At 38.4% G+C, this 19275-nt stretch overlaps 1 protein-coding gene across 1 annotated transcript in view; it reads left to right on the forward strand.

The window, feature by feature from the left end:
* The window catches only part of EFNA2 (ephrin A2), a 75188-nt gene that overhangs the window by 38635 nt on the left and 17278 nt on the right, over positions 1–19275 (forward strand). Inside the window, exon 2 of the mRNA XM_053464969.1 lies at positions 17064–17356. Within this exon, the coding sequence (XP_053320944.1) occupies positions 17064–17356 (293 nt within the window). The remainder of the gene's footprint in view (positions 1–17063; positions 17357–19275) is intronic.

A 19275-nucleotide genomic window follows, 5' to 3' on the forward strand; every position in this document is an offset into this window, starting at 1 on the left:
ATGTGAGCTGCGGCAGCTGCTGCTAGACCAAGTTCAGTCTAATCTGTGTTATGGGTAATGACTGTCCTTTTAACCCCTTAATGACAAAGCCCGTACATGTACGGGCTCAAAATGCATTGTTTTCAATGGGTTTAGGGACCGCCCATTGTCCTTAAGGGGTTAAGTAGGGGTGCACCACGCTGAATCTGACACATCTTATTCTGCTTTCTTGAAATGCAGGTGTGTCTAGTGTATTAATATAATGATTTATTTATAAAGCACAATGGATTCTGCAGTGCCGCATTCTAACAAACAGAAAGAAAATGGGGAGAGGCTGTGCTAACTGGGTTTGGGAAACACACAAAAGGATAACAAAGGCCTTGTTGAAAAGAGTACGAAAACTAAAATTTACAGCACAGCAGTGGAGATAATTTGAAGTCACAAGTTACACCACAGTGATATGCGCCTCTGACAGGAGAAGAAAGATTTCATTTTTATTATATATACTTTACTTTAGAGTGCCATATTAACGTCTATCTGATATAGCTCATTTGTATCGGGAAGCAGTCCCTCTAGATTCTGTAGCACGCTGCTGAACGGCTCATCAAACTAACAATGGTGGGTGAAATGTGGAGCTGTGGTGAAGTGTGCAGACTTTTTCTTTTTAACCCAATAATTACCCTGGAAGCCCAAGAAGTCTGAGAAGGAAGTCTGAGCAATTATTGTCAATATAGCAAGTTGAAACGTTTCAGATCCTGGTTTAATATGTTTCACTGTTACTCATTTGTAGCTGTTGGGGCAAAGCAGGACACTGCAGCTTTAACGTTCCATACATATAATATAGGGACATTAGTATTATTGTGTGTTGGGTTAGCTTTGTTATTCACTAACCCAGAAACTCATCAGGATTTGCATAACTAACAAACTACCATATCATTCAAATGACTAATTATTATTATTTATCGATTTATATAACGAGGCCATATTCCCCAAAACTGTACAGTGTACCATGTACTATGTACTTTGTTTTCTGTATTGGATGTTTTACGCTGGAACTCCCTTTGCTTTTTCTGTTGCCATCCTCAACCGCTGCAAAATTCAGGGTATTCCACTTTGCAGCCTCCTGAAAGAAAATAAGCAGCAGAAACAAATTTCAAAAACGGAGAATCTATTGATACATGAAAATACAATGGGTAACAATTGGAGAATACGAGTATAGCAACATACCTTTTGCATTTCATGCCTTGTGGCACAGTAGAAATTATGCAATTGGGCAATTTGGTTCACAGCATTTACAGGTTAGTACCCTGAAATATTTAATCTTGATCATAATGGAATGCAAGAGTTAATAATACAAATAAAAAAACAGCAAGAATATTGGATTTGACTCTCGCTTAAATATGGCTATCCTGCTCTGTATTGTATAACTACGTACAACCACTGACATTGCATATATTTACTAAGAGGAGCGGAAGTTTCTGAGAAAATATTTTATTATTTGTTTTTTTTTCCATATATTATAGTATAGTATTCCATACTATATTTATCATGTTACATGGGGGTTAAAGGTTTCTGTCTGGTATAAGAAATATTAACATGAAACAAGGTCGGTTTCTGTACTTTGTTTTTTTAGGAATTGCAGGCACTGTTAACCATAAAAATCTTGCTGTTTTAAAATATGTGAAATATACATAATTTCATGGTGATGTAGGGGAAATTTGTAAGGAAAATATCAAGTACCCTTGTAATTTTATTATGGATTGTTTTGTTTCAGTTTCTTAAAATTCTCCCAAATCTCCCAAATTCTCCAGTCATGTATTTTACTATTTATAACGATAAAGCTATGTGCTGATGCTCTTTAGTCTACCTTGTCTTACCCTGCAATCTGATAACAGACATTATTTTGAAATGTAAAAATAAATAATAAAACTATATATATATATATACCGTATATATATATATATATATATATATATATATAGAGAGAGAGAGAGAGAGAGAGAGAGAGAGAGAGAGAGAGAGAAGGAAATATTAGAACATCTAATCTAATTCTAATAAATTCATGTTCCAAAACAACATGATTTAACTAGTAAAACAAAGGTTAGGATGATAATTCAGTGGAAGAAAAAAACATATTTACTACGGTACTTATGGACCATTAACCTATTTTAGGCCAGAGTAAAACTGAGGATTTTTAAATCCAATTTTACGTTGCTGAATATTTTTTATAGCAAATAATTTTGCTATAATTATATAGATATTTAGCAGAACAAAGCATAAAATCTAATCTGAAAAGTCACAACATTTGTTGTGTGTTGGTTCATGTCCTTAACATTTTGAAATTCTATTTGTTTTATGTTTTGAGTATTTTTTTTAACATATATTTCTTTGTGATGGTTAGTTGTGCTAGAACAGATACATACACAATCCTCTCCTCAAGACATGCACTGCGCTGAATGCTCCTGATATACGCACTAACAAACCGTTGGAGACCATAGCTCTAGTGATATGTGGATATGGTTGACAGGCTAGAGGTCTCTGATTCTCTTAGTATCTTATTGCAAGAATGTCTTATAATCATATCTGGGAACCTTCTAGGTTTGACCCGGAAGCATCTGCTCCTCTTGTTCCCTGTGTGGGCTCATTTTTCCTTTGGTCAGGGGAGTAGCATTTGGAAACACCAATCCCCCTGCCACTTCCTGTCTGCTCCAACCTACTCCCCATTGATTAAAGGTTTTTTTTTGGGCTAGCCCTACCCTATGAACAATGATCCTAGTCCACAAGTGTAACTAGCCCAGCCACTTGGTGAAGCCACTTACCCAAAAGGGGCAGAGCACCAGGTAACCTACCCTGGTGCTACGCTGGGTGCCATTAGAAAATGGAGCAGCAGGATATGACGCCCCTTTTAATGAAGCCTTGTAACCGGCCCTTTGCTTGGCGGCACTCTGTGAGGCTTGATCGCCCAAGAGGCCCCCCTGGGTCTAGTCAGCCTAGTCTGGAAACCGTCACAGGTGTGACGACCTCAAAAGTCCTTTCTTCAGATGTTATGGAGGGTCCTCTGAGACCTTTCGAATAATATAGGATCCTGCATCTCTTTCTGTGTAAGGAGCTTACAATCTAAATTACATAAAAAGAAGTTTGCAATAACTCTTGGAGCATTTAGAAAGTCCTTTAATCCATGTTAAGGGAGGAAATATTTTTAGATGGCATTTTGCATCATTACTAGATTAAGGAGCCTGATGCACAGGTCAGGGAGTAGCCATACAATTGTGGCTCCTGTGCGTTAAATACCACCTTGCCACATCATGTGGTGGCGTAACCTCAAGGAGTTTTAAGCTTTGCCATTGCTATAATTTAGGCACAGATTACAAAACGGACAGCTACTTCATAAAATCTTATTTTAAGGAACCCAGCAAAATAATTATAACATGAAAACGTTATTTTCCACAAACTTAGCTAAGGATGCATTAAGATTTTTAAAATATGTTACAAATGATTTTACTTTAGAAGTTGCCAAAAACCTGTGCCTTTTTTATATATATAAATCACCTTTATGTTTTCTGTGATACAAATCAATAGACTATATGGATAAGAAGTGATCAGGAACCAAGAGGTGTGAAGAGCAGAAGACCAATAGTTCTCCAGAGTGATTAATGAAAGTTGTGACTGGGATGTCCATTTTTTTTTTCTCGGTATAGATTAGGTGCAAAGCCCGGGAGAATTGGTGGCATTCTGTGTGCTGGATAGCAGGTGTGTACACATTGATATTTAACAGAGATGCAGCCTCTTCTGTTGCAAACTTACATCACAGCGCTCGGATCAGTCACAATCTTTCCAGATGGCTGGACACTGTTGTCCGAAAGATAGAAATTGAGTTCACAGGTGAAATAAATAGATATTAAAGTTGTTGTTTTGATCTGACACAAATGCATTTAATGGGTCCCTCCAATAAGACCTTGCTGTCAAATTCAGTCGGCTTGCCTAACTTATCAACAATGACAATTTTGGGAGTGTTTCTTTTTCCTGCTCTGTTATTTATTTGTATATATATTCACCCTTTTACATTATATATATATATATATATATATATATATATATATATATATATATATAGGTATATTTGCCCCTAAAATAAAAATACTTGCTATATCTTTTTTTTTAAACTCAGTTTCTTAATTAGCTGATTCACGAACATCAAGCTAAATTCAAATTTCAGCACTCGGGGAACATCATTACCACAGATCAAAAGGAGACATTAATGATGCAGAAAGGTGCAGCAGTTTGGCAAAATTAAATAATTTACATGGCTGTGTATGGAGGGTCCCCAAAGGGTTTATTGCCGTCTTTCTTCAAGACTCCGACCCACCCCTCCCCCGCTAGTTCCACATCTACGGGCAGGCTTACCCCTCTCTGAATATTTATCCACTAGTTAGAAATCCAGCACCCTGCTGTTTACATTCAGATTGCCTCTCCTCCGGGTAAATGTATCCCCACGGTATCACTTTTCTTCTTTCTCTGGTTTTGCATCTTGGGCCTAAGATTTTTACTTATAGGTTAATCATCTTAGCTCATCATTATGTAGAGATTAATTCCTGGCCCAAGGTGTCCTCTGAGGAAAAAAAAGATGTATTTTGCCAAATTTAGCACCTGGGTGCCTAGAGAGTTATCGAGCGAAAGGACTGGAATATTTGTGTGTTAAAATAGGCTTTTTAAAATTCAACAACATATGAGTCGAGCCTGTCAATTGTGCATAAATAAGCCAAGTCTTTAAATATAGGTAAAACCTCTTGTTTATGGTAATAGAATGTCATTTAATGGGGATGGGGGACATCTGCAGATCGCAAGTACGGTGGAGGTAGAGAAGATGGGGGTTACAGCACTGGTTTTCTCTTTGCTGTTTCTTTTCTAAAACACAAAAAAGGCAAATGAAAGAAACAAAGGAGAGAGGAGCCCCCCTGATGGTTAAAGGCTTCAGCCCTGGATGAGATCCAGAACTAAGTGAACTCGCAAGGCAGAAGCACCCAGCAGGATGTCTTGCAGGGCCAAGTCCAGCAGGTGACAGAATATAGCGTGGCAGTATCAGGAAGTGCACACAGGAGGGGTTAATTTCTGGTAAATGATCGGTACTAGGATCCCTCTTCCTCCACCACAGGGGATATTCATTTGTCAGACTCAAGCGTAGGAAACAGAATCAGCGATTCTAAGAGGAACAGGGTTTGGAGGGGAGTTTAGGGGGAGAAGGTGAGGAAGAAATTGGAAGAATCAGGTGCTTGTCTGAGTCCTCTCTATATGAGAGCGGAGAGAGAAGCTCAGGTTGTCAGACGGAGCTTGCAGTAACGAATGCCCCTAATGAAGCACCCAATTAACTGTGATCGGAGCCTTAATAGTAGCTGACGGAGCTGAAAGCTCTGAGTAGTCAATTGTCAAGCTCAACATCCCTTTGGAGTGAAATGTGGAGAAGCTCCATTCATCTCTGTCAGGGAAAGCACAGGCCAAAATATTAACCATCACACTGCCTTAAATACACCTGCCCTGTCCACCTGCAGGTGAGATAATGAAAAATGAGGTGGAGGCTTTTGACATATATGACGTGGTAATAACGAATAATGACGTAAAATTGATACCAACACCAAAATTGATACCAAGTCATGTGAAAGGAAAAAGTACAAACATATATATTTATATATAAAGAGCAACCATTAAAATGATTTTACTTTAGATCTGTGCAACATGTGACAGACACAACATGAACGTTAACAGACATGAGGTCAATTTACTAAGTCATGCATCAGGTACCAGATATTGTATATCGAGATATCGTGAAAAAAATTAAGACAAAATATTAGGACTTGTTCACATAGCGTTTTCCCTAGCATAATCATTTTTACTATTGTTAATAATAATAATAGTTATTGTTTATATATAAAATGAATGTTTAGGCATGTTATGAGGGAAAGTTAACTTAAAATAACTAAATGTATTGATTGCCATGCTCACTTGAAATTGCAGCTAGGGCAGCCAGCAGGTGACTTTTCAGTTTTAGTTGAATTTCATGCCCCATCGTCTTCATCTACTGCAAAATGCAACCATAGTTATATTCAAACAGGATGGGGAGCCCCTACGCTACAGCCTTGACTTAGAGCTTTAGCTATTAGTGGAATCATTTACATTTCTAGAGAACCGCATAAATGAGTTTAACCATCGTTGTGAAATTTAACCAAAATAAAAAGAGGCACACAATGTCAGGCTGTAGCATTTCGAAGCTGGTCGTTTTAAACAGGTGATTTTATTTTTTAATTTTAAAAATATACAGCAATGGGTGATGGGGATTTACCGGTATAACGATTATTTTTCGGGACGGGAGATTTGTAAGGAGCCGTTGAGCATTGCCATCACTTAACCTCAACCCAGTGATTTTGTTGTTTGCATGTCTGTATTGTGATATGCTGCCCTTAAGGAGCTATACCATTTATCTGTGCATGCAGCAAGGTCTGAATATATTTGGAAGTGTGTTCTTTCCGCTGATTATTGTTCTCCGTGTCCTTCTAGCTCTCTTGTAGCTCGGTGTCCGGGCTTTCTGTGGCAGAGCTTATTGTGGATTCTTCCAGTACCTGCTGGGTGCACAGCTGACAAACTGTGTTTTCTTTCAAAATCCACCTGTTTAATCTCTTGCTGCAAAATGAGGCGCTTTCTGTTTGCACGGATACAGCGTTTGGGATGTTCGACTTAAAGCAACTGTAAATTACAGTATTTTTGCTCTAATGCATTACGGCCCTTACAGAATGTAGAACAGTGAGTGCGCCATAGCCTTTGGCAGCTCAGCAACAGAGAACTGGTGGAGAATTTGTCACTAACATGGTGTATCGATAACAGATATGCCAATTTATATACCTTTAGATTATTTTTTGATGTTGTTCAGTGAATCAGATCGAAACTTTAGTCTATAACACAGACATGTTTCCTTTTTAGCAGGCAAACCTTATGAGTTTATATTATACAAAACCATTTAAATGCCAATAGTCGACATCTGTTGTAGTGAAAATGAGTCACTAACATGTAAAATCTCATTAGTCTTTAGTAGAATTAATAAAATAAAAAAGTATCAACAATAGTCATCGAACTCATACCAATGTGAAATTACATTGTGGCTGTATATCTTCCAGAAATTAAGTTGTTTTTTTTTGTTTCTTTTTATAAGTAGCTAGACACTCAATATCTACTTAGGGATGTACATTTTTGACATATGTATTCTTAAAGGATGTTCAAAATACACTTTTATGGCGCCATCTATTTCTTCAGAGACAACTGTAAGCTATGTAAATATGATGTACATGGAAAGGAAATTCAAACGTCTAAAGTTAATTATCTTTATATTTTTTACCCTATCTGTGTCAGATAGAAATGTAGCACATCCCTCCGGACATGAGAAGGTTAATTGGGGAGCTGGAATTCACAATCTACATTTTTTTAGCATTGCTTCAAGTTTTTTTTGGGGGGGGGGTCGGTCAAAAATACGTCTATTATAATGGATGACAAGTTGAGCAGAAAGAATATTTTACAAAGCAAGGATGAAAAACAAAGATGACAAACTGCTCAGAAAAAGGAAGAGACAACGCAAATCATATTTAAATTGCTACACAAGTGAAATTATTATATTTTTTAAAGGTGGGCGAAAGCCGAGGTTAGAATTGCTAAATGGCGTAGTATTTCGGAACCTGTGACAGAGATGTTCCCAAAGTGCTCTGTAATTACACCTTGTCTCCTGGACAATGGTACCGGCTGATTAGAGACAGCTCTAAGTGTGCTACCTTCAGCAGGGCCTGGCTGAGATAAATAGCATTTTACCAGGAGCAACTAAGCATGCACTTGATGAATATTTGTGTTTAAGTGTGAAGGACGCCACTACGACTTTTGCAGAACATCTGCATAAATGCCACGGAAAAGAACACAAAGGAAAAAACAAAGAAAGTTCTAAACTGTGCAATTATACATATTGTTTGTGATTTGCATACTTGACACTGAACGAAAAGTCAGGAGGGGGTGTTTAGATTTACACACTTACAGAAGTCAAGCCAATAGCATAGAACATGCGCCGATATGTATATCAAGATCCATCCTTCAGCATCTAAAACTGTATTGTTGAGATAATGTGTTGGAGCTGGGATAGATGCCAGATTTCCCTCTTTAAAGACATATTTTATTTTCCCGTGGACCTAGAACATCTATTATTTCTTCTTTCCTCCGGGACTCAAAGTCTGCACAATCACACGTGCCTTTTCTTTCCCATTTAGGAACCCTATTAAGCGGATACTGCAGTTTAACTTAAAAAAAAAAAGTATCAGCACAAGAGTGTGACTGGGGGGATATGTGTTGTGGGGGCAATCTCTTGTAATTGTCAGAGAGGGTCTGGAATCTGTTAGCTCAAGAATAACGAAATTCATGGCTTTTACCACAATAAGGCTTTTAACAGGAAATTTAGGCAATTTATTTCACTTCACCAGATACGAAGCTGGTATTTGATCTATCAAACAGGAGCTGTCAGTTAGAAACGGATTTTCTTCAATTGATCCATCATCTCAAGAGTGGTGTATCTAGAACTAGGTACATCTCTTATTCTTTGGTCTGTACACAGGACAGTATAATCCTGCTCTCTTAGCCGCCCCACTCTGTATAGGGAACTTCCAACTGCAAGGTGTGTTCTATAAAAGTTATATATCTTCAGATGGATAGATGGTGGCAGCTTCAATGACGCGATGGGTACCCATTAAATCCCACACAACATATGTATATAGTATGTAAAAAAAGAGGCCGAAGCCAGCCCTATCACGAAGGTCATCTGTAGAGAAGCTGAGGGGCTCCGGCGACATAATTTGTGGTGACGTTTAATCAATAGTTTGTACTGTACTATATTGCACAGTCCTGGGGGTACGATTTATTTTGTGAGCCATCCAAAACTAATATTGCTCAATTAAACTGGTGGTGATGCCTCACAGCCTGACATTTTTTTTTCATGTGCTGTGGGTCTGGAGTGATGTAAGGGATTGGCACACAAACCTGAGAACTAAAATACGTTGATACTTTAACCTCTTTGTTGTCAGGCAGGCCTGTAGCACGTTGGTGAAAGGGGTCAATGACAACAGACACTGAAAGGTTGCATTGTACCACCTGTAAAAAGATGTAACTCTGGGTTTTTTGTGTGTGTTTCACATTATGCAAGGCTTAAGATTTCTTGGACGATATTTTGTACATGTACACCAGTATTTCCTGTTGCAAAGGTAACAGTCTTTTGTTAGAGTGCCCTATCCCTTCCTCTTAACAAGAGCCTGTCTGTGTATGGCATTTATTTGATGAAAACAATGCATGCAGAGGGAGAATCCTATCAGACATCCATCCAAAAAGGAAAGCCGTATCACATTACTCCTGAGATGAATAGAATAGGAGAAGCAACAAGAGATCTCACAGATAGACTCGTATCTGAGCCGGGAGTGCACTCAATGTGTATTAACCATTCAGCCAGCTCCAGAAGCTGCCAGGTAAATGGCATAGAACAAAAGCCCTTGGAAAATTACATCTTTTTTTCTTGTTCGTCCTGTGCAATATGAAGACAGAATGAAAGAGAAAGGGGAGAAGGACCAAGGGTTGTCTGGCGATGAAAAGATGACACTCTCCACATGTATGCTGGAAAATACATGTTCTTCACGTCAGTAGACAGAAACTTCTGCAATGTTACATTGTAATAGAAGATAAAGAGTCTTGGGGGCATACCTGTCCAGCCCATTTTTGTGCCTACTGTGAATAAACAGCACAGCATGAGTCTGGCTTTATTACGGTCATCTGGAAGATTTGTCTTTGAGTAATGTGTCGAAAAAAATGTCCATTGAGGTCACCTCTGTTGTTAAGAGTTTATTGTCTGCATTTTCTGTGCTTTACTTGCCTTATGCTAAAGCCATGGATTTGGATCTAGCTATTTTGCAATAGATTTACATTTTCTTTCCCAGAACATTAAGGTATATCGAATAGTCAGCTGTTTTCTTGCAGGATGCGTATAGAGATCTACTCTAAGCTAGTTGCTGGCATTTCTTATTTCGAAATGTAGGACACACACACACTTAAACACTAAATATTCTGCCTGGTAAGGGTACATTATAATAGTTGTGAGGTCTGGCAAAGTACGACACCAAATGTGTTGCTTCCCATCATGTTATGAAGTTAGTGTTGAATGTATTATAATACATAGAGAGTGACAACAGAAGAGAACCAATTGGTCCATCAAGTTTGCCCTTTTTTAATCTTTTTTTTCTCTGAATCTTGACTATTTTGGAAAGCTGTATATACAACTCATCTTGAATTCATTAAAATCATGTAACCATATATATTCAGAGTAAATCATCCCTAGTGTTCCTCATTTTATTATTGGTTTTCTACCAAAGCTGCAGAGATAATCTTGGTAAAAGCTTTGGATGGAGGTGTGAAAATTGTTCGTAGACCTTGCAAAGCCCTATATCTGTGGTATAGCTTGTCCTGTAAAAGGCCTTCAGAAACCAAATACCAAGTGGAACACATCGCAATGGATATCCAGACTTGGTTATATAAACTTTTAACTAATCATGGAATGTTTTTCTATAACTCAAAACTTTTTGCACGTTGAAAAGAACAGCAGAGGTTCTGATGTACTTAAAATATATATGGTTATACATTGTTAAATGTATATTTATGAAAGTAACAGTATTTGAAAATAGAATCCTCCCCTTTGCTGTTAAAATAAAGTGTGGACATCATTAAAAAAGAAGTCCGTAGTCCCCTTGGTCACATCATGACCAGCGCTCGGTAGAATGAGTATCTGGAGATTTATAGTAATGCACTATGGCAACTCCTGAAACCATCAAAACTCTTTGTAAAATCAACGTATTTTAGGATCATTTTGAGTCCTTTACTTGTAAGTATTCACAATTTCTGCTCAAAGCATTGTCTGAAAAAAATGTAAATCCTGACTCCAATAGCAAGTATAGTATCCAAAACTAAAAATAAAACAGCTTTTGTTTTATTTTTACTAACAATGGAATATGCCCCGTACTCGGTGTTACAGTTGTTGGCTTGTTATTTTACCATAACTTCTAGCATCCTTAGCTGTCGGTAGTCTGGCTGAAGGTGATGGGAGGTTAGTCTAGCAACAGTTTGCATTGCACATGACATCAACGGGATGAATTGACAATAGATTGTATGCTCATTTTGCCAGGGCCCTTGTCCACTTTTTGTTTTGGAAGTTCAATTTAATATGTATCGTACTACCTGTAAAGTCCTGTTTACTTATTATACGGCAGTGCTGAATATGTTTGTGCAATATAAATCACTAAATAATAATAAATTGACTCCCTAGCATAGCACAGCCTTTCGGGAAAATGATCTTGCCTTTCAGCTGCACATCTATTTGTAGATGAGTTCCTCTGAAATACGCGATAGTGTAACGGTGTAAGATAAATATACCGGTTGTTCCTCTCACCCACCCATCTTATCTGCTTTTATCTGTTTCCCAATGTGTACAATTTATAATATCTAATAAAGAGTAATTTAACAAATTTGTCAGTCTGCAAGGATCTCTGGGTTTTTTGATTTAAATGCAAATTATTTCTAATCCTTGCTCCTTCCCTAGACTTTAATATGAAGTGGAGTTTTGAAAAGTGCCCTGGTAAATTGTTCTCTTGTATTAATTTTACATTTTAAAAGTTACCTTGCCAGGGGCATGGTTGGCACTACTGGATTGTCAGGATGGAAAAAAGGAGGACTGCCCTTAATTAGTGTTTTTTTCCCGATGTGACCGGAGTGCTGATGAGGGTAATAATGAGTTGGGCGGCTCATCTCAGATGTAACTGTGCAGGCTGTATCTCTATCCCTGCTACGTGTACGCTTTATCTCAGTATGTGCCCAGGCTTTTTCTAATTTTACACAAAATCTTCCCCACATGCTAAACACAGAATCAGAGAAATACAGTGCGCAGCAATAAAATGAGATTTTTCACATTTAAAACAAAGACGGAATCAAACATCAATTAATAACTATAAATCAATAAAATGCATTTAATTATTTACAAACAGGGGTAATGTGTGTCTGTGTGGTAAAAAAAATAGCTACAATTTTTAAACTAATAATGATTATACTGTGAAGTAGAGGTAAGAGAAATTGATCATTTTTGGGCAGAATATATAAAAACAATTTGTCTTTTGCATGAAGGTTAATCAGGGTAACTTAAACTCGTTTTCACTTAAAACATTTAATACGGGTGATGGGAGGTAGAATACACATTTCTTTTTTAATCACAGGTCTTTGATGTGTTGAACTGGTTTTTTTTTCTTCATTTTTGATATAGTTTGCAAGTGTAAGGCCTCTAGTGTAGAAATCTACGCTTCGAGGCTACAAACAGGTATAAGAATTAAATTATACACATAAGAATATACCATTGTCAGCCCTGAGCTAAATCAGAAGATAGTATATTTACTGAGCTCTCTATTGGATTGATTAAAATGTATCTCTAGGAATTTCTGATGCTTATCAAATTATTACTTTTTAGGCAGAAATACATGTTTGAAAATTTCCAGCAGAATGAGTTGGTGTCAGGCTCCAAGGCCTGCTCCTCGAGTTTCCCTACCTGCAGTTCCCTCTGCCACACACCACGCTGCTCCTCCCTTGCGGGGTAGGCCACGTCCCCGACCTCCAATTCCCCCTACCACCTCCAGGTTGGTGACAGCAAGGGGTCATGTCCCGACATCCGTGGACCCTACCTTATTGGCAGAGCCGGCGGGGAAGGCAGAGAAGGAGACTGGCAATCCCTTTGGGGGATTGCATAGTATAGTGGGAGAAGGCGGGAGCACTCTAGAGTTAGAGGGAGGAGCTTTACCTGACAGCCCATATAAAAACCCTGCACACCCTTCATTAGGTGCTCTGCTCAGACCCTATTCCTTCTGTGGTTATCCTACGCTGTTTGATAGACTTCCCGGCACCTGACTTTGGCATTGCTTACTGGACATTGTGTATCTCTCCTATCCTGGCCCAGCTCATTACCCGTTGTTGCACCTTGCCGCCTGTCCTGATCCTGGTTCGCCTCCCGGACTTCGCGTTAGCCTTTGGCCCTTACCATTCGGACGACGAATACCTTGGCCTCCTACTTCTCCACCCTGCTTTACGCTCCCAGCACGCCCTGATAGTCGGTCTATAGATTTTGAAGTTTGAAAATAGTTGAAAATTTGAAGTTTGAAGGCTGTCTTAAACCTCATGGCTGTCTACAACATGTGTGCTATTGGATATCATAATAAACAGTCCAAAATACATTCCAAATAATATGTGGCAAGGTCCCCACAAGTATTATGTGCATAGATAGATATGTTTATTCACTTATCATTAAACGATTGTTAAAAAAACTGCTTTTTTTAAAGCTTATTCTTAAACATCTGAAATATTAAAATATATTGATTATAAAAAGATCACAGGTTAACATATATGTTTGTGTTTATTATTCTATTTATATGTGCCTTTATAGCTTTCTGTGCATAGCAGTCTTCCAATGTGATTTGCAGGCAAGTCTCTGGTCCTTGGTGTCTTCCTTCTTTAAATATTGCATGTGTTCTCATCCCCTACTGTCTCCCCATCTCTATTAAATGCTGCGGTATCTGCTCACACTATCAGGCTGCATTTCCAGGGGCCATCAATGTGATCCTACCCATCGAGCTGAATTGCCACTTACAAGCCCAGTGGGACTCTCTTTGTTAGCTGGAGCAATCTCCATTTAAATAGAGATCAGACGGATGAATTCTTCACACGGAGAAGAGAGACAAGTAACTTTTTGGCATAAATGTTTCTTTAGAGAGCGGAGTGGTGCTAATCCTCATCTGTGTGAGCCAGGAATGCCTCAAGGTGCAGACAGAGGCATATTACCAGGATAGAGCAGTGCCAGACTGCAGATGATAAGGATGCGGACTCTCAGGGGTACCAGTGTGACTGTTATCACCAGACCCCCCCATATAGCAATACAAAGTTCTGACTATGTTGTCTTTTATTACCCCCCTAGTCTAGAAGCGGTAGTTGTAGTAGTTTTGACTCTGGACTGGGCCAACTGCCAGAACTGCTAAGCATTACAGATGGAACTGGGAGGACAGGAAGTACACCATGACTATGCCGAGCTGTGCTATTCCCACTCTTGCACTCCAGCCTCTCCATAGTGCACCATTACTATTTACATGGGGTGAGTGTGTCAATGAATGATTGCCTTTGTATTTTGGAATGCATTCTTGAATATGATGCAGTGAGAATTTGTCTCAGCCATTAGGGTTTCCTGGATAGGGTTCACTTTTGAGTTCTTGGAGTGCTCCGAATGGCCTTGTGGAATTGGAAGGTTCATGAATTATTCCCCATGCTTTGCAGTTGAAGTGTTGGTGACCCGGACACTGACTTCACACAAGGGGTTCTGCCAGTGTTTTGTCTTCGGTTGTTTAAAAGGAGACTGACAGCTGACAAGCGTTCCCGTAGAGCTTCTCGCACTTGTCTTTCCTTGCAAACATATTACAACAGGCATCCCATTTACGCCTGTCAATCTAGTCAGGATATATGGGGGGGTGGAATACACAGATTAGGAAGACTGAATGTAGTTAATTCTTCTCTCTGTTTATATTTGCGTATCAATTAGACCAGCTCAGCGGATAGGAAAAGATTGCCCACTGCTCAAAGTGTTAAATATGTTTCCTTCGCCGTATCTCCAAGTACAAGATTTCACTTCTGCCCGGTATGAGGTCTAAGCTGCTGGGCATTTTAACTTTAATTGCATAAAGCTTGCCTGATCAGTCGCTCAGCCCTCTTTTTTAATCATTTTAGCACAAGTGCGTAGTATAGGGATTGATAAAAAGTACCTGGCAGAGTCTTCTCCCTATTTTGGGGTCTCAGGATATTGCTCTTGCAGTTTGAGTTGAAACCCATTGATAAATTTGTCACATTTAAAAAGGGCCATGTCACTAGAGACCAGAATCTTACAGTTCCCCAGAGTAGGGAGATATCTTATGTAAAATAAATGAGTGCGCTCGTATATATTTGTAAGGTTGGGATCCCTCAGAGGATCCTCTAGGGCATGACAAATTAATCCAAACCTTTCTTGCAGCTGCACAGAAATGCATACATACTACCTGTACCAGAGGCAGCACACATGTTCAGAGCTTTCTCAGTGTGTGTGCTCTGAGCACCAGGGACCGCCGGATTAAGTTTTCTTTTCTTTTATTGTCTCAGGCTGGCATCCATTCAGAAGAGCCCTGAGCAAAACATTTTATTCTAAGTGTACCAGCCGGTGCAGAGTGTAGTTGTCGATTGTATTTCTGTAGGTAATTAAGGCAGATTTCTACTCTGCCTGTCAGACGCTCGACATACAATTGTTACGACAGGCCCGAGACATCTCTGCCAAGCACGCAGATTTCTCCAACTCCTGAGTACGGGTGGAAACCTTAAATTAATTGGTGAGGAAGCCCTGCTGTGAATAACGTCAGCAATTCCTCTCTGGGATTTAACAAGGAGGACACAGACGTTTTTTGTCAAATTCACGCACACAAAAAAAAATCATACAGGATATTTCAATTAATCTTTGGAATAATGGGGAAGTATACACTTGGGAGAGATGTGCTTGTGATGCAATCCATAGTATTCTTACTCACCATGAAGGTAGAACGAACCGCTAACCCCTTTGATTTTCCGCATAACAAATAGGAAAAAAAATCATGGCAAAGTAAGGGCGCATGTTCCATGCCATCGATATGTAGAAATGTCATAGGTACATTTTCATGTGTTTATACATCTATATGTTTAAAGCTTTAAGATACTTTAAAATCAAAGTACATGAAAGCCGAAAAAAAAGCCGTTATGTGAAGTCACGCTGAATGGCTAACGTGAACTAATTTAGACACAAACCTCAGCATATGCTATGTATGAAGTTGTCAAAATTATTTTTATACACAAGAATCAAATAAGACACAATTGCAAATTTTTGCCCTAATCGTAGAACTTTTTTGTTCACTGTACACCAGGGATAAAAAAAAGTGGTACACATTTGGGGGTTGTATATGTGAATAGAAAAACCGACATTTCACATACTGCTGCAGCACTTTACATGACCTGTCAGCAATATGTGAGCTATATACTGTATATATACAGTAAAAAAGGTGATATGGCAACCCTAAAAAAAACTTTTTAAAGCACTAAGCACTCATTTTCTTTTCTAGATTTAAGATAGGTTTCTTTGATGAGTGCATGTTTTATGAGCAGTTCATAATACAAAATTACTTGGTTTGGGGATGGCATTAAAACAGTTTGGAATAAAGTTTTGCAAATACACAACCTAACATATAACTTGGAATTACTCCAGATGTTTTGATGCCTTCATGTGTTATAAATAAAATATATACTAAACTACATAGTGATGGAATAAAGGAATAAAGGCTCAAACACTCACTTAAACATGCAACATTTTATTTGAAAAAAATGTAATTATATTTACAATTTTTTATGTTTTCAACCTGTTTGTCTCTAGTGTGTCCAAATGTGCAGTAATGAGCATGGCAATTTTTACTGGTTTCCATAGTGATTTCTCCATTTTTAACTCTTAGTCCTCTTTATAAATATGATCCAGTGTGTGTTGCCATTTTTACTTCGTGCACAAAGAAAAATAAAACAATACAGACTTTTTTTTAAAAATCTATTACGATTTGTATCCTCTTGTATAGCACCTGTTCAGCACCTGACTGTAGACGTACTAAGCCAGCAGCTGAATATTCTCTGTACACATAACATTTACTTATAGAAATAAGTAAAATATATAAACAGCTGGGACCCAAAGTCTGTGGTGTACCAAGCTGGTAGGTATATATATATATATATATATATATATATATATATATATATATATATATATATATATATATTCTGTGATTAGCAACCTTTTACTTTGCATGCAATCACATTTGATGTAGTCATGTTAATACGATTGAAACAGAGACAGGTTGGTGAGTGAAGTTTCATAGACTGTTTCTAACTGTTCTTTATTATTTTTCTTTTCGCAGGTTTCACCATGGTGATTATACCGTAGACGTGAGCATTAACGATTATCTGGACATTTACTGCCCCCATTACGAAGTTCCTCTGCCTTCAGACAGAATGGAGCGTTACATACTCTACATGGTCAATTTTGATGGCCATGCCTCCTGTGACCACCGGCAGAAAGGGTTCAAACGCTGGGAGTGCAACCGACCAGACTCCCCCAATGGGCCATTGAAGTTTTCTGAAAAATTCCAGCTATTTACTCCTTTCTCTCTGGGGTTTGAGTTTCGTCCTGGACATGAGTATTATTATATTTGTAAGTATGTACACCCGAGTAGCTAAAACATATCATCTAGCCAGTGCCATCTGTAGGGGACATTTTAATATTTGTCTGGCACCATGTCACATGGAACTTCCTGTCTATCTATTCCCTGTTTAAAACGTATTTTAAAAGACTGACTTGAGTAGTGTGTAAATCAATACAGCATACAGTATCAGCTGTTGCAGGAGGCTACTATCCCATCTCGTTGAAAATAATAGTTCATATTGAGCTGGATCTAAAAAAAAATCCAATGAACATAGCAAAAATTAGAATATAAGGAAAAGATCCAGGAAGCGACTTGTTTGACCCTTAGGTCATTAGACTTCCTCTGTAAGAATCTGATTTCTCGCAAAGAAGATGGGCATAACGCCACTGGAACCTCTACTAATTAACTCTCCTACAAAGATAAGTCATTAATGTAATGGATTTAAACTTGTAATTATCCCCTTCTAAGGGTCCCTAACACAATTACTAGCTGTAATTCTATAACTGCAGAAAGGTCTCCCAGGAATTGATTAGCCTCCCAAATATTTCATAGTGATGTCACCGTGTTCCTTAGCGCATAATCATAGAAACAAAATGTTTCTTTACAGCATGCTTTATTCAAGTAGCTCCCTGCTGTTCTGGAACAAATTAGCACCAAACGTATTGAGAACATCTTGTTAAAGGGACGGTTATGTTAAATTTTAAGTTAGCCAGTTAAATTAACTTAGTGCCAATTGCGTGGATTTGTAGCTGGAGGGTTCAATCCTAAAACTGGGGGGGAATACATGATTAGGGACCAGTTGCCAGAGAAGTATATAAATGGGGTTTCTAAATAAAGCAATAAGGAATCAATTAAGCAAAATGACCATCCCTTTTAGATGTAGGCCTCTGACGTTATCTGCCATATGTATAAATGGTAGTTCAAGAAACAGGGTTGGGTTGGAGTATTTTGGACCCTTGAACAAGCCTTTGCTGCTTGTTATTTAATGGAGGAGGTAGGAAGTATGACCCAGTGTCTAGCTCCAAAATGTTGGTGCAACCACTAAGGTTTTCATGGCATGCGGCTTTGAAATTACCCGGCAATATAATCCCCCCTACATGGTCAGCACACATCTCAATGTACTGCCTGCTTCCTGCCAGCACAGGATATACAGATGTTCCTAAATTAACTTATTTTGCTTACTTAAAACTAGATGTGACGTTATTCAGAGTGATACAGTTAAAAAAAAATACAATGCCCCAGTACAGGACCAGTTATATAGTGGTTAAGTCACTGCCCAGGTGCCAGACAACTCTGAGGCTGTGAGCCTTAAACATTTTGGTGGCTATATCTGATATATGAGATATTGATTTGAGCATATGAGAACAAGGAGGACATTTACGCCTGGAAAAAAATGCCTAGTTATACCAGAAGCATTGCACTATAATACATATAAAAAATTAAAATTAATCCATTAAAAGGGAGATAAAACCTTAGACACACAGAAACTGCTGATACCACTTTTTCTCTTCAAGTAAGCAGCATTTAAAAGTAACCAGTGGCCGCCTTGAAGAAAAGAAATTATCTGTGGTTGCAGAGGCTGACTGTTACAAATGGAGAGTCGTTTATGCAGAGCAGATCTCCACATAAGGATGTTCACTTATATTGGCAAATGATTTTAACCCGGACACTTAAGGGACCAATCCATTCAAACAATGGTGTTGCAGACACCTCTGATACCACCTAAACATTTTAGAATTCAGATCTTTAGAACAGAAGACATTTAGGCTTGAAATGGAATAGCGTAAAACCTAATTTGCTCACAGAGGAATAAGGTAAAGGGCCAAAATTGTAAGTCAGGGTTGAACTTTCTGAGTTATCATGAGCAGCAGCTGAAATATTATGGACCTGCGGTTTTTAGTATAATTTCTCTCATCTAGACCTAGCC

The sequence above is a fragment of the Spea bombifrons genome, chromosome 1 (assembly GCF_027358695.1).
Source record: "Spea bombifrons isolate aSpeBom1 chromosome 1, aSpeBom1.2.pri, whole genome shotgun sequence".
In the NCBI taxonomy this organism is placed as follows: domain Eukaryota; kingdom Metazoa; phylum Chordata; class Amphibia; order Anura; family Pelobatidae; genus Spea; species Spea bombifrons.